Consider the following 24,817-nt stretch of genomic DNA (forward strand, 5'->3'; position numbering starts at 1 on the left):
TGGAACATATGATCCCTATGATACATATGTGACAACACATATATTTCAGAACACAATAAAGACTTTAAAAAGTGAAAAAATTCTGATTTAAGTTATCTTAAATAGCACTAATTTGGGACCTGGAGAGTATTATGCTAAGTGAAATAAGCCAGTCACAGAAAGACAAGATCACATCATCTCACTCATATGTGGAAGGTAGGGGTAGGTGGGTGGGAGAGAAGAGATCAACCAAAGAATATATATATATATATATATATATATATATATATATATATATACACACACATACACACACATACATAACCCATGGACATAGACAATAGGGTGGTGAAGGCCTGGGGCGGCGGGGGGCCGGGGGGGGGTGGTTGCTAGGGTGGGCTTCAAGGGGTCAATGGGGGGAAAAGGGACATGTGTAATACTTTCAACAATAAAAATCTTTAAAAAATAGTATATGAAGCATGACTATATTAAAATATGTTAGCCAGTGTGTTTTTTCTTTTATACTTGTTAATATATTTCTTTTTTATGCAAAGAGATAGATTTGTTCTAGATTTATGATTTTCAAAATAGACTTTTTCCTAGCTTATGAATTTCAAAATAATCCTCTGAAAATCATGGCAGGTCATAGTTTGAGAAGAATACATTTTTTTAAATACAAGAGCCTGATATTTAAATATTAAAAGTCTATCTTTGAGTATTAAAAACCAAAGTTATAAGGGATTTAAGACATAAAATTGATGCCATAAAGAACAGATTTAGAAGAATTATATCAATGTAACAGAGGATTTTTCCTACCTAAGGGGATATAAGATCTTCAAGTTGGAAAAAGATCAGAAGAGAAGCAAGACTATTAAATACCAACAGGTATATCTCTAAGAAGAACCCTTTATCCCACTCTGCCCTTTAAGACTCATGGTGGGTAGAAACAATAATACCCCTGATAAGTTTGGAGATTTGGGCACAGAGAGGATGACCAGAGAGACGAATGTCCTCATTGAGAGTCCACATAAGGTACACTGAATGTCCTCATGGAGAGTCCACACAAGCAATAGAGTAGACATTTCTGCATGAGAGGTCCAGGCCAATGGGCTTTAGAGGGTCTGAGTCCTGCAAGCACCCGGCATGGGGTGGGGAGCAGCAGAATGTTATTTCTGTGTGGCCAAGAACACATGCATGTGCTCCTTAGAAGCCCATCTAAGGAGACTCTGCACCTGAGACAAGAAAAAAAGCTATACGTGCTGACATGCCTCAAAGAACGTCTGCCAGGAGGGCCAAGGCACATGCCAATATGGTAGGACTATGGCAACTGGGAGCCAAAGGGATGATGTGAATTTCAGGGGATTATAATGTAAACAGATGATGACTGAAGATCAAGGTCACCTTCTATTTCTCTTCTTCACCATTACCACCCAGAATGTACCTGCAAACTGGACAAGAGAGCGAGTGGGGAAAACTCTAAATCAAATGCAGGACTTTTGAGTGGTTGGAGTTAAAGGCTGTCAACTCACTAGGTTTCTACCAATTAGGTTTTACCACTAGGTAGGATAGGCATTCAGGACAATTGATAAGTTCTATTATAAGGAACATAAAGTTAATACTTTTAGTATACCTAAATTTGTGGCACAAGGTTCAGGTATGCTACACGTTTGTGAGTGTTTTATTCCAAACATTCAAATAAAATGAATCAAAGAGCTTCACATATCACCACAAACTGATGACATTTTGGGATGTCCGTTACATTGGGGATTATTTCAGAAGAGTTAAATGTTGTGTTCTACAATCTACATATATGGGTCTGTCATCATGAAAACTAGAATGTTATTCAGACTTGGATGAGCAACAGGAAGCAGCTTCCAATAGAATAACACTAAAGTAAGACTAAAAATATTATTTTTAAAGTGTATTTTCCTACTTGTAATAGGACAACTGTGGCAAAATATCTCCATTGAACACAAGTGTTTAACAAATAACAGGACATAATTTCTGCTCTTTTTATTTGTTCAATTTAGAAAAGATTTCTTTATTATGATCATTGTCACCATAACTAAAAGGAAGAGGTCAGCTAGAAAAACCACAGTCTTACAATGGTTTTAAATACACAAAGATCAACAAAGTATAGAACATGGGCACTTTTTAAAAAATTGTGCATTTAAAAAAAAATCTCAAAGTTGAAATTGCTGGATAGTCTTACGACTAAATTAAGAACCAAGCATTACTAAACATTAATCCTACACAGAGGTGGTCTGCTCAGTAAGAAAGTACAGATTGGGCCAAAGACAAAAAAATATGTTGTCACATAAGGTGTTAGTAAATGATTAATTGAGTTGGTATCATTAGAAGGAAAAATAAGTCACTCATCAATCCCCAGGAATCAAATATAATAAAGCTACAAGTATTCTACATTACTTTCACACTTAACTTATTTGTATTATTCTTTTTAAATATAAGAACATCATAAATCAATAGACTTTTTTGTTCTTATGATAGGAAAGGCAAATGAATTTTATATGTAGTTTTAAGAGTGCATGAAAAATGTTGCTTTCTTTTTTTTCTGGCTAGCTTTGAAAAACCCAATCATCCATTTGAAATTAGACCCATTTAAAATAGCTTTCTATTCATTGGGATTGCACCAGTTCATAGACCACTAGAGAAGGTAGTCTGATTCTTTGGAAAACAAACATTTTTAAATGTGCCATATAGTCCAAACCGTCGCTTGTTTGTTTGATTTTATTTAAATGAAACTGAACAGTTATCTTGATATTTTGCTAGTTCTAACTTGTTAGAGGGCTTTAAAATGCCAACATAAATTTAGTAAGTTAGGCAAGAATTAAAATCTCTGTCTTTTTTTAACCAAGAAATTTCAATCCACTAAAATCTGGAATTTGTTTTATGAGAAAAATAAGATTTTGGCTTGAATTTAAGTCTTTGAAAGCCATTATAAGACAGTTCACTACATTTGCATTACAAGTCTTTTAAAATATGTAGTGGGTTCTGCAGTTGATTTTGACTTACTCTGACTTTTTCTTTATAGTTGTTCACAGTCTCATGTCCGAGAGTCCAAATGAATGAATTAGTTGGTTAAGTAAAAGGTATCATATTTTACTTAATTTATAAACCTTTTTAAAGTAATAGAGCCTTTTATATAATAACATGAGTCAGGAAGTAAAGTTTCTGGTGTTGGTTCTGTTGGTAACTAGTTCTGTGATATTAGGCAACTCATAACCTCTCTGGGACTTAAATTTCTTCATCTGGAAAATGAGAAGCTTGTTCACATGAATTAAAGAGGCCATTTCCTAATCTAAAAAACTCCCCAAACCTATAAATTTAAAGGTTTGCAAAAACAAGATGACAGCAATGGACAGGATCCACTTGACCAATGAAGGTGAACTTAAATAAAGAGTAGAGTCAATGATTATTCTTGTAACAACTATTACTATTTTGCATTCTAGGAGGCCTTTTAATACAACCTTGCACTACATGCAAACATTACCCAAAATAGGAAATAACTAGTTCTCCTGGGTTACATAGAATTTAAACCATGGCTCCTTAGCACCTTTCAGTTCTGATACCCAGGAAGAGCTAACTATGTAGGCTGGAGGTGCAGTTATCTAGAAAGAATATTTGATTTTCATTGGAATAATTATAACAGATATTAAAAAACATCAAAAAAATGTCTTCTTCCTGAGATATGTCAAAAAGAAAACATTGAGAATATAGAAGTACTAATTGTAAAAGATTAGCAATTTCAGAATCAAACCTTGGAAAAGCATTTGCATTCATAGGCACTTAATGCAAATATAGGAAGTTATGTAAAAGCAGTAGCAGTGTTCTAGGTTCACAGATTTTTCCACAACTTTTCCCTTTTTTTTTAAAAAAATGTTTTTATTGGTTTCAGAGAGAGGAAAGGAAATGGAGAGGGAGAGAGAGAGAGAGAGAGAGAGAGAGAAACATCAGTTATGATGAGAGAGAATCATTGATCAGCTGCCTTGTGCATTCCCCCTACTGGGGATGGAGCCAGCAACGGGGCATGAGTCCTGATTGGGAATTGAACCCTGACCTCCTGGTTCATGGGTCCATGTTCAACCATTGAGCCACACCAGCCGGGCACTTTTCCCATTTGGGTATTAAAAATTTTAAGTGATTAAGACAAATGCCTTCTTTTTTGTTAAGAGTTGCCTTCAATGGGATACTTATTATTTATTAGTTCTTATTTATTAAGAGCCTGACTGGGAGCTACTAGGTAGAGTCCAACACTATTCAAAATGGCTTCAGGTGAGGGAACACCTATGTAATATCAGATTCAACCCATTTAATTACTTACTTCCACAAGTGGGAAACACAAGTATGGGTGAAGGCTGCTTAAATATTAGGAGAAACAGGGTCTCAAATTCATTACTTTTAAAATCTATTCTCCCCTAATTTATTATTAAAATAAAGTACATTTTATTAAGAATTTAATTTAAAATCAGAACGCCATGAATAGCAGGGCAACAATGACCTGATGGTACAAATTACACAGCCAGTTATTACATATGGTTGAGGCAACATCTATCTGTGTGCAGGGAAAGAGGCGGCTAAATTCAATGAGCCAACAGATTTTTACTTTGCTGGACAACAAGTAATTGATTTGTCTTATGGAAAAAATATTTTAAACCAATTGTGAGTCTGTATCACAAGGATGCCCATAGCTTACTAAAACAAATAGGTGTGACTGATGTGTCTTCACTCTACAATGCTGGCTTTAAGGCTTGTATTTCTGCTTGAAATCCCAAGGAGAGACAATAAGTTTGGGACAATCTTGGGCAATTTTCACAAAGCCAGAGTAGGCGGCGGGTAAAGGGAAATTTGGATGGCAGTCAAAACACATAAATTAATCAATAAGTCATGTTTCACTTCAATTACTGACAAATACTGTTTAGAACCTGACAGTGATCCTTGCGCTGGAAGGAAGAATAATCATCTAAATTACAATGAACAGCCACTTCTGCCCCTCTGTTTTCTCAAGCCAACAATACATTTCAGATGGACTTATACAATTTCAACTTACTTCAGATCCTCTCTCTCCTTTTAGTCCTTGTTCACCTTGGTCACCCGGCTCACCCTTGAACAGGAACCAAAATAGAAACCACATATGAAGGAGAGACTAAATAAGACATGTTAACATTATTATTTTTTAAATGCCAGATTTACAAAGAATGCTTTCAAAACATACTGGAGGCCCTTGTTGTCCAGTGGCACCTCTTGGTCCTGGTATACCCATATGACCCTAGGAATAGAAAAGGTTATATTATTAGATTAAATGAGACATGTGACTTAGAGAATACGTTAGTATCTTTTCAAATGGTAGCAAAATGTTTTCAAATTTAATTTAAGTATCAGAGAGATTATGATTCTCTCTTGTCAATATTATAGAACATAATGGCCACTGGGTATGATGGTGACTGAGAAAGAGTGTAAGTTTTGTGTTTTTTTTGTTTGTTTTGTTTTGTTTTCATGGAGATGAGTGTAATGGGTTGAATGGTGGCCCACTAAAAGATGTCTATGTCCTAATCCCCAGAATTTGTGAATGTGATCACATTTAGAAAAAGGTTCTTTGCAGATACCATTAAATTAGGATCTGAAAAGGAGATTATTCTGGATTATCCATGTGGTCCTAAATCCATTGATAAGTGTCCTTATAAAAAAACTAGAGGCCTGGTGCACGAATTCATGCACCAGTGGGGTCCCTCGGCCTGGCCTGTGGGATCGGGTGGAAACCGGCTCTCTGACATCCCCTGAGGGGTCCCAGATTGCGAGAGGGCACAGACCAGGCTGTGGGACTCTACTGGTGCACAATTGGGGCTGGGGAGGGATGTGGGAGATTGGGCAGCCAGGGAGGGACCGCAGGAGGGCTCCAGGGTGTGTTCGGCCTGTCTCATTCAGTCCTGATAGGCCGGGACCCAGCAGCAAGCTAACCTACCAGTCAGAGCGTCTGCCCCCTGGTGGTCAGTGCATGTCATAGTGAGTGGTTGAGCAGCCTTAGCATATCATTAGCATATTATGCTTTGATTGGTTGAATGGACGACCAGATGATTGGACACTTAGCATATTAGGCTTTTATTATATAGGATACAGTGAGAGAGCAAGGGTAAGAGAGAGCCAGAACTGGAGAGAGAGAGAGAGAGAGAGAGAGAGAGAGAGAGAGAGAGAGAGAAAGAGAGAGAGAGAGAGAGACTGAGAGAGAAACAACAAAGGAGAGGACCATGTGAAGGCAGAGGAGAACTGGAGTGATGCAGCCACAAGGAACACAAGGAACGTTGTCAGCCTCCAGAAACAGGGAAAGGCCAGGAAGGATTCTATCCTAGAGCTTCAGGAGGGAGCATGACCCTGTTGACATCTTGATTTCTAATCTCAGGTCTCCTGTACTATGGAAAAATAAATTTATGTTGTTTTAAGCCACTCAGTTTTGGTAATTTGTTATGGCAGGCTCAGGAAACCCAAACAGCAAATAATAAAAGGAATAAAGAGCTTGAGAACAAATTTCTGTTTCCAACCTGTTCCCACTGTGGAAATGTGCTACAGTCACCATTTTTACAAACTAAGTTCATAGCTGTTTGGATAAATTTACTGGGTTCAAAGCTGGGAGCCTATATACATCAAGTGATTGAACTTCAGCAACCTGTCATCATCCTACTTCTCCTAAGAAGGAATGCTGACCTACCACATTGCCCTTTCCAAGTGTGTAAACAGAAACTAGCAACAACCCAGGGCCATTTCAGGTGAGATTTATGCATAAAGAATTATGCATATAACCTCTTCTATCCCCTTTCCTACTGTCCTCTTCACTTCAGATTTTTCTTCCTAGTTTCTTCCTAGTCTTTTATTCAGAAAAAAAAAATGCCATAGGAAAGACAGCAGGCTCATCTCCCTTTTCTGGGCTAGGAGAAGAAATGACTGCAAACATAGGCTAACAATATTTATTCTCACAGAAAGATCAATTGAAGCCTTGTTTGCATTCTGTGAGGCAAATGTTTACGGTTTTAAGATTCAACTTCCTGATAAAGAAACGGAATCGTGTTTAAGGGTGTAAACAGTGGCAAGAGAGAAAGGCTAGTTTGAAAAGCTTTCTATAACAGATGGTCATAACTACAGAGAAAATCATTATAACATATGACCCTTACCAGCAAAACATGAGCAGAGTCAGCAAATAACAGAATCAGGGCAACCAAGAGGGAGTCTGGTATGAGTAAATATGACTATTATAGAGCACTTACCAAACAGGATTCAGGAGAGAAGTGATGAGTAAAAAGCTGGAGTTACAGAGCGAAGTGAGAGTGAGCATATGTGCAAACTCCAGAGCTCAAACTATGATGGTTAGTTATGGCTTTGCTACCACTCTTTTTTTTTTTTTTAAATATATTTTATTGATTTTATACAGAGAGGAAGGGAGAGAGGTAGAGAGTTAGAAACAGCAATGAGAGAGAAATATGGATCAGCTGCCTCCTGCATACCTCCCACTGGGGATGTGCCCACAACCAAGGTACATGCCCTTGACCGGAATTGAACCTGGGACCCTTGAGTCCACAGACCGACGCGCTATCCACTGAGCCAAACCGGTTAGGGCTTTGCTACCACTCTTGTCTGTATTTTTGCACAGAGCTTTTTAGAATGAGCACATAGAATAGCCAACTGTATCTTTTGGCTTTGAGAAGTCTGGATACAAATCTCACCCAAAACAAACTTGCTTCTAGGAGTTTCACTATAATTCTTCTGGTCTTTTCTGTTCTAATAAATATTGACAAAGATAATTTTCTGCAATGGTGAACACTAAATATTTTGAAGTAAATATTATTATAAAGCTATTGTAGGCAAAGTTATGGGTAGTGATTAATTTTGCCTTATATTAGATGGGAGCAGTTGGATGGCTGAGGGGAGCTTGGAGAAGATTTTATAAAGGAAGTGATGGTAAACTGAATATTGCAGGATGAGTGTTCCAGGCAGTAAAGTAAAAGGATGACATTCTGGCAGAGAAAACAGCATAGGGGAATAAATGAAGATTCATCTGACAGAACATGCTAAACAGAGAATGGATTTGAGATGGCTACAACTAGGAATAGGGATAGGGATATTAAAATAATTTGGGTAAAAAATACTTAAGCCTAAACTAAAGTAGGGCAAGGTGGCAAAATACAGTTGCAAAAAATCCTAAGAAATAAAACACAAAAATACATTAAAAATAATACATCATGATCAAGTGGGGCATAAAAATGGTTCAAGATATGCATATCCATTAATATAATATACCACATTAACAAAAGAAAGCATTAAATCATATAATGCAAAAAATTTGATAAGATACAACATCCATTTATGATTAAAATACTAAACAAAATGGGTATAGAAGGAAAGTACCTCAATATAGTAAAGGCCATCTATGACAATCCCTCAGCCAATATCATACTCAATGGTGAAAAACTGAAAGCTTTCCCTCTAAAATCAGGATGCCTGCTCTCACCACTCTTATTAAAACCTAGTTCTAGAAATCCTATCTAGATCAATCAGGCAAGAAAAAGAAATAAAAGGCATCAGAACTAGAAATAAAGAAATAAAAGTGTCACATTTTGCAGATGACGTGATTTTGTATTTGGAAAACCCTAAAGACACCACCAAAAGTATTAGAAATAGTAAACAAATACAGTAAAGTTGCAGGATACAAAAATAAGTGTACAAAAATCCACAGTTTTCCTATATATTAACAATGACATTTCAGAAAACAAGTGGAAAAAACACATACAATTTCTTTTGCAATGCAACTAAAAGAATAAAGTTCATAGGAATAAATTTAACAAAGAATGTAAAAGTCCTATATACTGAAAACTACAAAGCATTATATTAAAAAAGACAGAAAAGACACAATGAAATGGAAAGATATTCCGTGTTCATGGATTGGAAGAATTGATGTAGTTAAAATGGCCATATTACCCAAAGGAATATACAAATTTAATGCAATTCCCATCACCAATACCATTTTTTAAAGAAATAGAACAAAAAATTATCAGATTTATTTGGAACTAAAAAAGACCCTAAATGGCCAAAGCAATCCTGAGAAAAAGAACAAAGCTGGAGGTATCACACTACCTGACTTCAAATTATACTACAGAGCTATGATAATCAAAACAGCATAGTACTGGCAGAAGAACAGACACATAGAACAGAACTGATACACCAGAAATAAAACCACATGTATATGGGCAAATAATTTTTGACAAAGGAGCCAAAAACACATGATGGAGAAAAGAAAGCCTCTTCAAGAAATGGTGCTGGGAAAATTGGAAAGCTACACACAAAAGAATGAAAATAGACAATAGTTTGCCTCCATGTACAAAAAATAATTCAAAATGGATGAAAGACCTAAATATAAAATCTGAAACAATAAATTACATAGAAGAAAACATAGGTACTAAACTCATAGAGAGATTTTATGAATTTGACCCCAAAGACAAGGGAAGAAAAGGCAAAAATAAATAAAGGGACTATATCAAACTAAAAAGCTTCTGCAAAGCAAAAGAAACTGCCAACAAAACAAAAAGACAACCAACCAAATATGAGGTGATATTTGCAAACAACAGTTCTGACAAGGGGTTAATATACAAATTATAAAAAGAACTCATACAACTTAACACCAAACAAACAATTCAATTAAAAAATAGGCAGAGGGCCTGAACAAACACCTCTCCCAAGAAGACATACAAACGGCCAATCGATATATTAAAAAAATGTTCAACTTCACAACTACAATGAGATACCACCTCATACCTGTTACAATGGCTATTATCAAGAAGACAGGTAATAACAAGTGTTGGAGAGGTTGTGGAGAAAAAGAAACCCTCAGTCACTGCAGGTGAGAATGTAAACTGGAATAGCCACGATGGAAGACAGTATGGCAGCTCCTCAAAAAATTAAGAATACAGTTACCAGATGAGCCAGCAATCCCTCAAACACATTTACTTGCAAAGATATATGCACCCCTATGTTCATTGCAGCATTATTCACAGTGGCCAAGACATGAAGACATCAAAGTATCCTTTTGATAAAAACGATGTGGTATTTATACTCTGGTACACTACTCAGCCATTAGAAAAGATGAAATACTGCCATTGTGACAACAGAGATGGACCTTGAGAATATTATGCTAAGTGAAATAAGTCAGTTAGAAAAAGCTCAGAACCATATGATTTCACTCATATATGGGATATAAAACTGAAACTCATAGACACAGACAATAGTATGGTGATTACCAGAGGGGAAGGGAGGGGGAGGAATTAGTATGGGGTAAAGGGTGCCAAATATATGGTGATGGAAGATGATTTGACTTTGGATGGTGGGCACACAATGCAATATATAGATCACGTATAATAGATTTGTACCCTGAAAACCTATATGATCTTATTAACTAATGTCACCCCAATAATTGTAATAAAAAATAAAACTGCTCTAAAGGAAAAAAGAAAAGCAAACATTTAAAAAATATAACCAGCGGCTACCACAGAATAACCGAACTCTAAATGAAGCATAATTCCCCTAAGTGAATCAAACCAGTGTTTGGAAAAACTTGGCAGGAAACAAGTGTGAATATTCATGAATTTGATATTTCTAAGCAATAAAATTAACGTGGTCTGGCATGAGACAAATGTTTAGAGTAGAACCATCAGCAAACGGTAAAATTATCTCTAAAGCCTAAGGACAGAATAAGACGGACTAGCACAGGACAACACAGAAAGAAAGACGGGGTTCAAAGCAGTATAGGAAACATCCCCAATTGAAAACTTCACCGGCAGTATTTTTGGAATGAGAAAGGAGAAACAGATTCCAAAGTGAACTGAGGGAAAAGTTCTCCTCTGATGAAGTATTTCTGAAGGGTATATGACTATCTAGTAGAATGGGGCCAGGGTTTTCTCTTCTGCCAGCCAGTGCAGAGATTCTTTTCTTCTCCCAGTAGAATAGTTAACCATTTGCCAGTAAACATGCTGATTTAACTACCTAATGGTTTGTAGTTGGTAGAGGCCAAAAAAAGATATTGCAAGAACCTGATTTCCCTGAAAATGTTGTGAGAAGTCACAGCAAAAGCTAAGAAAGTTTAACCTTCTCAAATTATGCTGGAAAGCAGTGGGTTGGTGTCACAACCCAAAGAAACGCTAATTTTAAGTAAACCCACAGGATTCATTGAGTTGGGAAACACTTGTAGATACAGATGTTATATAAATTGGAAACAGAAGATAGTCATCATCACAATTTCACAAACATTTAGAGCTTCGTTCAACATTTGCTTCAAAGAGAGTTTGAGGAAGTAAAAGTTGTTCTTTCAGATTTCGGGCTTGAGAAAAGTCAGTTCATTAATCATAGTTATTTACATACTAGCTATCCATTCAATCTGGCTAAGTCTTCCTTTCAGATGTGGAGGAAAAGGGGCCACATACCAAACCTGACAAGCTCAGAGGAGGCCTGTATGGCAGTCTTACAAACTCAGAGACTGAAAGTAACCACAAAAGGATGGTTTGAAATTAAAACTTTTTAAATAAAAGCAGTTTATGGTGAGTAGTCATGTCCGAGGCTAAAAATCTTCCCTGACAAAGGTCAATTTTCACCTTAACAAAGCCTGTCTGTTGTCATTTTGCAACAACAATAAAATACCTTTGGAATGTCAAAATAATTTCCTTTTACTGGACCCCTCAAAGCACAGGCACTGCTCCGCTCCACTGAGATGACAAATGCCCTCATTGCTATTGAGGTGATGACTGCTAACTATTCTGTGCCCATCTATGTGAAAGAGGTATATGTCTATCATTTTACTTTTCATCCAATCCCAGAGGTTCCTGCCCTTGCCCTTGCTTTCTCCTGCCTCCACAATCTATCACCAATGGATTTCATGTAACCCACTTACATTTCCTCTTTTGATTAAAATAAGGTGCAAAACTGCCATTCGATGGAGCTTTTCAATCTGATGAGATTTTGCTTCATGGCAATTGTCCTCAGTTTGGCTCAAATGAACTCAGAAATTTTCTACAGGTTTGAATGTTTCTTATGTTGACACAGACAGAATCACAAGTATTTTACATGAAAGAGGGGTATGTTGGATAGAATAGCCCATTATTCATTATTAAAAGTGAATTATGTTTATGTACATATGATGTACTCTTATTTATGGGCTTAGAACAAGGCATTATACAAGAAAAAAAGAAGTCATATTCAAAATTGGAAAGCTAAAATACCTACATGTGAAAAGCAGTAAGCAAAAAAATTTGCAGCCGATGGTAAAATTTTTTGTGTTGAATGACTTCTATAAACAATAAATATTCTAGGATTACAGAAGAGGGAAAGATTGCTATTAGAGTGGGTCAAGGGAAGAGGGTGTTTGAACTAGATTATAAAAAAATAGATAGGATTTATGTAAGTAAAGATTATATAATATTGTTAACAAGCAGAGAACATTGTGAGCAAAGAAATAAGACAGGAAGTATAAAAAGAGAGTTAGCAGATTTTGTTTAGCAACCGACATTATAAACTGAAAGGGAAAAGATATAAAGCAAGAATACAGAACACCTTCAAAACAATTGAGCTAATAAAAAAATGACACTGAATGAATTCTAATCTAATTTTGGCTGATTAAATTGGTCACATAAAGTTCTTCTGAGAATGGATGAGGGTAAGAATTGAGATAAGGCTTGAGAACATTATGACTTTCACCCATCCATCTGACAACTTTTTATTGAATTCCTACTATATACCAGGAACTTTGTGTTCTAAAAATTGGGGATATAATAAGGAAAAAGACAGTGTTATACTCATGGATCTTAAATTTTGGTGGTGGGAGATAGATAATAAACAACTCCCCCCACAAATATGTAAAATAAGGTATTATAGTTAGCATTAAATGTCATGAAGGATAAACAAGTAATATGATGTAAAGTGATGGATAGAAAGGGCAGTTAGAGAAGGCCTCTCAGGAAGTAACATTTCAGCTGACATCTGAAAGATGAGAAGAAAGCAGCAATGGGAGGAGATGATTTGAGAAAGAAGGAACAGAAAGTGCAAACAGCTGGACTTCTTCTAGGATCAAAAAAAAACATGAGATCATTTCTAATGATCTCAATGATGCTTATTTTCATTTGAAACTGAGCAGAACAACAGAGAACCCTATTCCAACTTAGCAGCAAGGTGTGAAATTTGCAGTGATTACCTTATATCCCTCTTCTCCAGGCTCTCCTCTCTCTCCTTGTTCCCCCATTGGACCCTACAGAGACCACATGCAAAAATAATCAGTTTCACAGCTGGATCTAAAAATTTGTAACCAAATGCATAATAAATTTATTAAGTTCCATTAAGTAATTTCAAAGGATTGAATCTCAACGACACAAAGAACATCATAAACATTGCATTTTTAAAGAGATTCTCATGATTCTGCTAGAAAAAAATATTTTAAAAATGAAGTATAAATAAATATAAATTAAAAAAATTAAGCAGGACCACTCAGCCATTTAATTTCACTTACTATACTTTACAGTTCTTAATCATTAATTATATTATTTATTCTCTAATCTGTGAAATTTAAAAATCTTAAGACACAAATTAACCTAAAAAACACTACACTTATTAATTTTAATCTTTAATGTAAAAACTAATTTAATAAACTCACACACTTTTAACTTTTCTAAACATTTCTAATATAAAATTTTTGATATAAGCTGTTCAAATGATCTAGTCTAAAATACACTTGAAAAAATCAATGATCACATACGAGGACCTACTTTCTGAAAAGAAACTCAGATTGAAATTAGTTTGGAAAACCATAAAATTTATTCTGAACAATTAGTTGATAAACTTTAACTTATTCCTTTGTGGAAAATAAAGATAATAGACATAATGTAAAACCCATGATCTTTGATTCTGCTTTTTAATTATTTAGAATCTTGTATAAGTTTCCCATCTGTCCCATGTATACTAGTTAAAATCACCAGTGTTATGTTAGACTTTTAATATATTTATTAAATTTCAGTGACATTCTTAGATCCTGGTAAAGCTGAATCTGGGGAAAAGAAGTACTACTATACTTCATTTACCCATACTTTTCCATTTGCTTTTAAATTTCTGCATTATTTCCATATTTTTTCCTCTCAGAGAATTAGAGCCTTCTCTTTTTTAAAAAAATATATTTTATTGATTTTTTACAGAGAAAAGGGAGAGGGATAGAGAGTTAGAAACATTGATGAGAGAGGCTGCCTCCTGCACACCCCCCACTGGGGATGTGCCCTCAACCAAGGTACATGCCCTTGACTGGAATCGAACCTGGAACCTTTCAGTCCACAGGCCGATGCTCTATTCACTGAGACAAACCAGTCAGGGCGAGCCTTATCTTTTAATAAATAATCATATATTCTTTAAAATTTTTTAAAAATATATTTATATTGATTTCAGAGAGGAAGGGAGAAGGAGATGGAAACATCAATGATGAGAGAGAATCATTGATTGGCTGCCTTCTGCATGCCCCCCACCAAGGATTGGGCCCACAACCCAGGCATGTGCCTTTGACTGGAATCGAACCTGGGACCCTTCAGTCCACAGGCCCATGCTCTATCCACTGAGCCAAACCAGCCATGGCTTATATAGTCTTAAAGATAAGTTTGCCTCTAGGCATACGAAATGGCTTGCTTTAATCAGAAAAATTCTAGAGTCTTTCCTTTCTATTTCTATAACAATGTATAACTTTCAATGACCACTAAAAATCCAGTTCAAAATATCTGGAGTGACTATCTTTCTGCTTGAGGATTCTTTTTTTTTTTTTTTTAAATATGTTTTTATGGATTTCAGAGAGGAAGGGAGAGGGAGAGACAGATAGAAACATCAACGATGAGAGGGAATCATTGATCGGCTGCCTCCTGCATGCCCCCGACTGGGGATGGAGCCTGAAACCCAGGCATGTGCTCTTGACCAGAATAAAACCTGGCACCCTTGAGTCCACAGGCCCATGCTCCATTCACTGAGCCAAACCAGCTAGGGCCTGAGGATTCTTTTATCCTACACTAGAGGCCCGGTGCACAAAACTTTGTGCACTCGGGGGGGTCCCTCAGCCTGGCCTGTGCCCTCTCACAGTCTGGGACCCCTGGGGGGATGTCCACCTGCTGGCTTAGGCCTGCTCCCTAGGGGATTGGGCCTAAGCTGGCAGTCAGACATCCCTCTGGCAGCCCAGAAGCCCTCAGGAGATGTCCACTTGCCAACAGGGAGCAGGCCTAAGCTGCAGTCAGACAGCCTTAGTGCTGGTGAGGAGGCGGGAGAGGCTCCTGCCACCACAGCTGTGCTGACAGCTGTCAGCCTGGCTTGTGGCTGAGCAGAGCTCCCCCTGTGGGAGCGCACTGACCACCAGGGGGCAGCTCCTGCATAGAGCGTCTGTCCCCTGGTGGTCTGTCCCTTGGTGTCATAGTGACCAGTCATTTCCAGTCTTTCTGCTGTTAGGGTCAATTTTCATATAACCCTTTTATTTATTTTTTTATTTTATTTTTTTAAAAATATATTTTATTGATTTTTTACAGAGAGGAAGAGAGAGGGATAGAGAGTTAGAAACATCGACGAGAGAGAAACATCGACCAGCTGTCTCCTGCACATCTCCTACTGGGGGTGTGCCCGCAACCAACGTACATGCCCTTGACCGGAATCAAACCCGGGACCTTTCGGTCTGCAGGCCGACGCTCTATCCACTGAGCCAAACCGGTTTCAGCATAACCCTTTTATTATATAGGATAGAAGCCTGGTGCACGGGTGGGGGCCGGCTGGTTTGCCCTGAAGGGTGTCCAGGATCAGGGTGGGGGTCCTGCTGGGGTGCCTGGCCAGCCTGGGAGAGGGGCTGATGCCATTTTCAGGCTGGCCATGCCCCCCAGTGACCCAAGCTCCAGCCTCTCCTTTTTTTCTCTTTTTCTTTTTTTCCTGGGGTTTATTTATCTTCTATAATTGAAACTTTGTAGCCTTGAGCTGAGCCCAGGGCTGGCCAGGGCAGGCAGGAAGCTTGGCTTCCTCCATCGCCAGGGGCAACCAAGCCTCCTGCTCGCTCCAGCTCCGTGGCTGCCGCCATCTTAGTTGGGTTAATTTGCATACTCGCTCCTGATTGGCTTGTGGGCATGGCTTGAGCGTAGCAGAGTGATGGTTAATTTGCGTGTTTCTCTTTTATTATATAGGATGGTATCATGTGAAAACTCGAAAATTTCACCAATTATATTTATTTCTGTCAACTAAGCATTCTTATTTATTCACTTAATTTTTTACAATAGCTATTTTTTTTATGTTTGTTTAAAGTCTTACATATGTCTCCTTTTCCCCGGATTGGACCTGCCCCCCCCCCCCCCGCCACTCCCACCCCCAAGGGCAAGCCCCCACTGCCCCAGTGTCTATGTCCATTGGTTATGCTAATATGCATGCATACAAGTCCTTTGGTTGATCTCTAACCCCACACCTTTCCCTGCCTTCTCTCTGAGGTTAGACAGTCTGTTCTGTGCTACCTTTTCACTGGATCTATTTTTGTTCATCAGTTTATGTTGATCATTATATCCCACATATGAGTGAGATCATGTGATATTTATCTTTCTCCGTCTGCCTTATTTTGCTTAGCATAATGTTCTCCAGTTCCATCCATGCTGTTGCAAATGGTAAAAGTTACTTCTTTTTTATAACAGTATAGTATTCCATTGCGTAGATGTATCACAGTCTTTTTTAAAAAAATATTTTATTGATTTTTTACAGAGAGGAAAGGAGAGGGATAGAGAGTTAGAAACATCGATGATAGAGAAGCATCAATCAGCTGCCCGCAACCAAGGTATATGCCCTTGACCAGAATCGAACCTGGGACCCTTCAGACCGCAGGCCGACGCTCTATCCACTGAGCCAAACCAGTCAGGGCTGTATCACAGTCTTTTAATCCACTTAGGCTGTTTCCACATCTTAGCTATCGTAAATTGTGCTGCTATGAACATACGGGTGCATATATCCTTTCTGATTGGTGTTCCTGGTTTCTTGGGATATAGTCCTAGAAGTGGGATTACTGGGTCAAATGGGAGTTCCATTTTTAACTTTTTGAGGAAACTCCATACTGTTTTCCACAGTGGCTGCACCAGTCTGACTTTCCACCAGCAGTGCATGAGTACAATAGCTATTTTAAAAAAATCATTGTTCAGGTCAGCCCTTAAAATGCTTAATTAGGAGACTGTACTTAAGTGATCTTTAAAAAGTATTAGTTCTAAAAACTGGTTAGATGAGTCTTTTTTAAAAAAATCTTTATTGTTGAAAGTATTCTGTAGGTCTTTCTTTTCCCCCCAGGGTTAACTTCTTCCAGCCAGCTCCTGCTTCCACCCTCACCTCCAGGCCCTCAGGTTAAATGAGTCTTTAAATCATTTGCTGTGTGTAAACTACTATAAGAAGGGTACAAATCATATTTTTAAAAATACTTCAGAAATAAATCTAAATTTGATGGCTAAAGAAATATCTCCCCTAAAATGTCTACAGTATGTAATTTAAAAATAATCTCTATAAAAGGTGTTATCATGCATTTAATGCTGAAAGTTATATTTAGAAAATCACTATATTAAACTTACATATTGTACAAAGGACCTTGACCTGCATATAAATAGCTTTCATATTTAGATTATGTCATTACAGATACTGTTGTTCTATAAAAATCATGTTACAAAAGTAACAAAATAAAATTCTTTGAAAGGATGTGACTGATGTTTTGAATCTATTATAGTAATTACATTTTATCTTGAACATCAAAATAATTTCAGAAAAAGACCTACTGGTTCACCTCGAGGCCCAGGTGGTCCTAGGATTGTGTTATCTTCTCCTGGATAACCCTAAAACGAAGATAATGATTTACAAAACAACAAGTTAATAAAGTGATCAGCAAACTATACAGCCTATTATTTTCTAATATGTCATGAAATATACAATCTGGTTTTATCTTTTTTAAATGGAAATTTTTTACCTACAAAACTTAGCATATGATATTTTATTCATAGTTGTAATTCATATGAGGTTTTCTTTGAAAGTGTCAATCTGTGTTAATTACATAAAAATCAGCTTAAGCTTTTTCTGTGTCAGGTTTCCAATGTTACAAATCAAGTGGAGTACTGTTGTAGTTATTCTTAACTCATAAAACATTTTACTATAAATGTACTATGGTTAGTCATTTAATCTACAGTCCCCCAATCTCTTTCAATAACAACTTAATTTTACTTTTATAAAACTTTATAGGTTGCAAAATACTTGAATATATATTAGTTCACCTCAATCTTGAAACAACCTATGGAAGAAAGTTTAACGATTTATTGAAATTTTTCACCCATTGCTATTTCTTTGTTTTTCTTCTAGAATTTGCAATACTTCCCCAATTGAAAAGGGCTTCTTTTACTCTTTGAAACAGTTGCCATGCATACTTTCAGAAAGAACACATGAATTCAATGTTTGACTTTAGGATTAAAAAGTCAATATACACACACATACCTTTTCTCCTTTAGGTCCTGGCAACCCAGAAAGTCCTGGTTGACCTTGATGGCCCTAATAAAAGGACAAGCAAGTAGACATTCTCAATAACATTTGTGCATGCTCTACCTAAAACCACCAGGGCCACACTATTAGATATTGCACTATTTTGAAAGAAAAATAGGATTCACTCTATAAGGGGATGAGGCCTAATATGTTTAAAAGGTCTACCAGGGAGATTGCACCTTAATTTGCATACTCAGGATAACATCTTTATATAAATGTTTTCATGTAAATATACACTTTCTTATTTCCAACTAGAGGCCCAGTGCACGACACTTGTGTGCTGGGGGCGGGGCGGGGGGGAAGAAGGGTCCCTCAGCCCGGCCTGTGTCCTCTCGCAGTCCAGAACCCCTCAGGGGTTGTCTGCCTGCCAGCTTAGCAGGAGAGGCTCCTGGTATTGCCGCTATGCTTGTCAGCCTTGAGCCGGCTTCAGGTTGAGCAGTACTCCCCCTGTGAGAGTGCACTGACCACCAGGGGGCAGCTCCTGCATTGGGCGTCTGCCCCCTGGTGGTCAGTGCATGTCATAGCAACAGGTTGTCCCACCGTTTGGTCTATTTGCATATTAGCCTTTTATTATATAGGATTAGATTTGCTTACTCTATATCCTGGAATTCCTGGTTCTCCATCAGGTCCCATTAATCCTAAATGTCCCTAAAAAACAATATTAGAGAGAAAATAGATAATTGTTTAAATCATTAAACTTATACTGCTATTATTTAATATTTAGATTTTTTACGGTACAAATTACCACTTAGTCTGAAATGGGAAAACAAAAAATCACACTCTAACTTTTGCCTCATTTTTCTTATGAGCCACAAAAGTCCCACAAAAAAAAGTCTCTTTGGCTTACATCAGGCATAAACATCCTTAATCATATTAAGAGAAATGCTTCCAATTGTCAGAATCCTGCAGGTTTCTAGCAAGTTCTTGGAAATGCAGTTTGTACTTGTCAAGTTTTGGTAGATGTGCTTCACTGAGTATTAGAGAATGAAGGCTGCTAGTTTTTGATACTGTCACGATGGGGACAGGAGAACTCTGTACTCATTGGTAGTTTCAGATGCTTTGATGAACAGTTTTAGCTCTGGTCAAAGTTGTTAAAATAGAAATGGCTAAACACTTGTGTGTAATAATCACTCCATGATTCCTATTATTATTAATATTTTACAGATGAGTAAACCACACACATTATAGGCTATTTAGAAAATGCCTTTAAATTCCTGAAAAGATGAGTCAGACAACCAAAAAACAAACAAACCCCAAAAACAATGATTTGAAAAATGTCTTAGCTTTCATCATATCAAAAAGTTTCCACATCAACTCTTCTATTTGAGTCTCAAAATAAATAGGAGATAAGTAAATTAAGGCACAGAATGGGTATGTGACTAGCCAAATATTACACTAACCAGAAGTTCAATGTAATAGACAGGATAATAAATAAGAGGAGGTGGTATGAATAGTACCTAAAGAACCCATGAGAATCACCTAAATTGATTAAAGTGAATGTGAAGTCAAAATATAAAAATAAGTAGATTTCTTACATAGCACCAGTAAGGTGTAATGGAAAAAGGATTACATATAATAAGATCCTTAAGAAACCAACAATAAACCTAACAAGAAAGGTATAAGAACAGAGATAAAGAAAATAAAACTTTATTGAAGGATATATAATAAGATATGAGTAATGGAAAGACATATGGTATTTTTCTATTGAAAGATTAAATATTAAAGGAACTTGAGCTGATTCTAAAGTTTACATGAAAGAGGAAATCATAGTTAAGAGCTAAACTTTTCAGAAAAATGAATTATGGAGTATGTCTCAAAAGATACTGCAATAACATAATAATTTAAATAATGTGGTATTGACTCCCAAATAAACTAATGATTGGGAGAAGAAAAGCGAGAGAAGAAAAGCAGACCAAGGGATATTTGAGAGTTTAGTTTATGGTAAGGGTAGCATTTCAGAAAAGTAGGAAATTGACTGCTTGTTTATTAAACGGTGTTGAGATAATTGGCTGTCTTAATTTGAGCAAAAAAAAAAAAATCAGTCCTTTACAATTACTATCATAGTAAAAATGTATGCTTTGAAGAATTAAGGGTGAAAATAAAGCTATAAAAATATTACAAGAAATATATGGAAGAATATTGTTTTACACTTTAGGGAGGGAAGGCATTTCTAACAAATAAAACAAAACCTAGAACTATATAGAAAAAGACTGACAGATATGACTACGTGACAATTAAACAATATTAAAAGATAAATGAAAGGGAATATATTTGTAACATATTTTTCAGTACATTTAATAAAATACAACATATAAAATACATAAGGAGCTATTGCAAATCAACAGGAAAAAGACTGCAACCTAATAGAAAAATATGTACAGTGCATATGACTAGGCAACTTCAAGAGAAAAAGACACAAATTACTAGCTGCAGCCAGGAAAATGTAAATAGAAAAAAAAATACACTATTTTATTGATCAAATTATGAAACATTAAAACATCTAAAGTATTGGTGATAAAAATGTAAATTTGGAGAAACCTCTTGGGAAGGTAGTTTGGGAGTGTGTCAAAATTTAAAAAGTGAATATTTTTTATAGAGAAAATCAAAGTAGAAGAATACATTAAAGGCAATACTCTTTGAATAAATTAACTTACGTTTATTAAAAGTCATCACATTATTTAATGGTTTTGAATGCATAATTCAAAGAGAGAAAAATATTACTAATTCAAACAAAAGGAAGCAAAGAAGACCTGGAGTAGTTAGATGGCAGTAAGGGATGGAATACTGAACATGAGCAGGAGGCGAACCGTCCTCCAACAGATGAATCATGCAATGTTCTCCCGCAGGCCTTGGAGAAAAGTCTGGCGTTTGTGTGACATTTACATGGAGAGTGGGAAACACACATTCATTTTGTAAATAAGCTTATGAAACAGTGAAAAGATTAAATTGGATAATCTCTTAAGTGGTTTGCATCTCTCATGCTGTGATTTTCTGAACGGGCCCCAGTACATTGGCAACATAAATTTGCTTTTACAGGTTCAGAAGTATCACACTATCCTTGTTTCCAACATCATGTAAAGTTCTTGCAAAAGATGAAATATTATTAGACATTATGGAGATTTATCACAGTGGTTAGAAAAATCATCTCTAGATAAGCACCTGGAGTCCAAGCATATAAAGAAAACCCATTTTTGAGTAAACCTAATTTTCAAAGTAATTTGTCAGCCATGACAGCGGAGTTTTATACAGATGTTAAATCCTGATTTTAAGTGCAAGGCATATAAACTTTCCTACTTAGGTTAAGAGTTATAATCTGATATTTTTAAACTTCATTTCATATTTTATTTCCATTTTAAGTTTTTTCCCCTTTCCTTTTTCGTGTCCAGAAACCACTAAGCCATGTAAGTACTGTGGAATGCTTACAATTCTCCACATCCCAAGGAGGTAGATTATTTTCAATGGAACTATTGCTTTTTCTGTAAAATTAATCAAGGAACGAAGCTTTAAGGACATGGATACATTTCTTTTCCATCCACAGTGAACTTCGTTCTGGAAACCAGTCAGATACTCACCACGGCACCTCTGGTTCCTCTGGCGCCCTTAGGACCACTTTCCCCCGTCTGTCCAGGAGCGCCTCTGCTGCCAATTTCTCCTGTGGGCCCTATCCGTCCTTTATCACCCTATGGATGTCATTAATAAGAGAAAAAGGGAAGGGAAAACAAATTTATACTGGGAATAATTAACTATGTCATATACCTGGACGACTCCAGATAATATTCTGTAAGCGAAATGCTAAGAACAGTAACCTTGCTTTAATTTAATAGTACTACAGACCACCACTGATGATAACAACATAACATACCGTCACCAAATAGGTTATCTTAAAAATATAATTAAAAGTCATTTTGGAAAAAGAATTTATAAAGTTATTTTGGCCAAACAAGCAGAGGAGATATGAGTTACAAATAACCAAGGTTTTTTTTTTTGAAATTTGTGTATGTATGCATATCTGTATGAATGTATGCATGCATGCATATATTGATTATAATCATGAGAAAATATAGGCCCTAGTGGGAAGCCTGTTTCTACAGAGAACTTCAATGCCACAAAGATCTGTTTAATGCAAAAAGGCTTCAGTGCGCAGTTCTGTACAGTGTGTTCAGGATCATCCCTCACTAGTTTGGAGTGTGCCTTTAAAAATCTGTAACATTTTCATGTCATTTTACATCCTTCTAAAAACCAGTCATCTTCTGTTTTCCATTAGGCTGAATGATCATTCTCTAGCACCAAACCATAGCTGCTCTTAGACAACATTAAGTGATATAATTCATTTTCTGAACGTGGGAACCACCCTGTTCTATTCAAGTACACACAAAGAAAAACTAAATTGTGATCATAATCAGTGAGAACATTTTTAGCATTCATAATAATTTACAGGCTTTCCCAAGGGTGCAGGTTATTCTAAGGGCCTGCACTGTCCCATTTCTAATGTTGATTTTAGGCATAAAGTTATGTACGCTGAAAAGAGACTTTAATATTCATGAGAAAGAATGGCAACTAAAATTCACTTTATTCATTTTTCTTAACCTTTTATTACCCTTATACTGTTCCCAAATTATAAGAAAGATGTACTGGGTGTATATTAGCAGAAATGATAGAATTGGGATTTGGGAACTAGAATATGATGTGATTTGAAGTTAAATATAGTAAAAGTATTCAGGTTTAGAAGTATCATGCAACCCTTGTTTCCAAAAGTTAATGCAAGAAATGAAATATTATTGACATTATGGATTTTAGTACAATGATGTAATATAGAGCTGATGTAGTACAATGGAAAAATCATTTCCATGTCTCACCAATACTTGAATAAATTACTGACCCCACATAGAGATGAACTTTTAATTATGATGTACTAAAATTTAAAAAATATGTAATTTTTTAAATAAAATATGAAGGGAGCAAATAAAACATTTTTCATTTGTGTTTCTTAGTTAATATATATAAAAATATAAAACCAATTATTAACCTTTTCAATTAAAGAAACACATTAATAATCTAGAAATAATTCTAATCATATTTCTTTTTCTAAAACATTTTACTGACATTGTTACTAAATAGCCCAAATGGTATATTATTTTCCTTTTCTCTCTTTTCTGGCTTATGGGTCTACTAAAGAATTTTTGGCAAGCAGAAGGAAAGGCAAATATCTTTCTAGAAACTACAAAGTGGAAAATTTGCCTTCATATAATTAAGAGGAATTAGTACTCCTAAGAGGAATTAAGTATGAATTTATACAAATGTCCTTTTTTAAGGTAAATTTATATCTTTATTACTTTATATATCATGCAAATAAAACCACAGCATTCTATGGGGCTCTGAGCACATCAGAGGAAAGAAAACCAGCATAAAATGACGTAAAAAAATTTACCTTTTTTCCCGAATGACCTCTCTGTCCTGGAATTCCCACAATTCCTTCCGGTCCCTGAATATTCAATATATTAAAAAAAGTAAGGAATTGTTACAGAAAATACTAGATAGGATGTTTAAATACTTATATTACATAATTATTGAATTGAAGATTAAGTAAAGATGAGAGTTACTTTTCCACAATATTATGTTTGGCTAATCATCTAAAAAGAGGTCATGATGACTTAGAGGCACAGCTGTTACTAGTGAGTAAAACTCACATATACAGACTGGCCAAGATAGACAAAATTAAACAGTTATTTATTTATTAGAGGAAGAAAATTACTTGGTTTCAGCATACACATTTTGATTAGCAAGAATATAATTAAAGTAAATCCAAAGGCATCATTTCAGCATCTCTATGAGGTAATGTGGGTTCAACATCTTATTGAATGTATAGGGTTACAAAATATATCTAATCATGGTCAAGGAGAACTCAACATTTCATTGGAGTAGAGGATTAAAGAGAAATTCTTTGATCTGAGGGATGAAAAGGGAGGGAAATACATGGAAGGAAAGGAGGTAGTCATAGTAAACTGTTTAAAACATTATTTCATTTCATTCTACTTTGTTTAGACAAAAGTAGACTAAAAGTTCAATATACACTCTTATGTTTAGTAGAAAGTAAATAAAATATTTTAGATGTCCTGTGCATTTGCAGGTCAACAATGAGATCCACAGTAAGCCAGGTTGCAAGTCCTAAAATGGCTAATAATTAATCACAGTATTCTTTGTATCAGTTGGAAATGAAAATGGAAATCTCAAACTTGTGTCCCAAAGCTTGGCA

The 24,817-nt window shown here is 36.1% G+C and overlaps 1 protein-coding gene across 1 annotated transcript in view; it reads right to left on the reverse strand.

The window, feature by feature from the left end:
- Window positions 1-24,817, reverse strand: part of COL24A1 (collagen type XXIV alpha 1 chain) — a 335,909-nt gene that overhangs the window by 67,938 nt on the left and 243,154 nt on the right. Inside the window, exons 38-45 of the mRNA XM_070403718.1 lie at window positions 23,993-24,046; window positions 22,137-22,244; window positions 19,159-19,212; window positions 18,520-18,573; window positions 17,814-17,870; window positions 13,217-13,270; window positions 5,213-5,266; window positions 5,048-5,101 (exon numbers count right to left, since the gene is read on the reverse strand). Of these exons, the coding sequence (XP_070259819.1) occupies window positions 5,048-5,101; window positions 5,213-5,266; window positions 13,217-13,270; window positions 17,814-17,870; window positions 18,520-18,573; window positions 19,159-19,212; window positions 22,137-22,244; window positions 23,993-24,046 (489 nt within the window). The remainder of the gene's footprint in view (window positions 1-5,047; window positions 5,102-5,212; window positions 5,267-13,216; window positions 13,271-17,813; window positions 17,871-18,519; window positions 18,574-19,158; window positions 19,213-22,136; window positions 22,245-23,992; window positions 24,047-24,817) is intronic.

This window comes from Myotis yumanensis, unplaced genomic scaffold (genome assembly GCF_028538775.1).
Source record: "Myotis yumanensis isolate MYYU_CA2020_CCGP unplaced genomic scaffold, mMyoYum1.0.hap1 SCAF_2, whole genome shotgun sequence".
Classification (NCBI taxonomy): Eukaryota; Metazoa; Chordata; class Mammalia; order Chiroptera; family Vespertilionidae; genus Myotis; species Myotis yumanensis.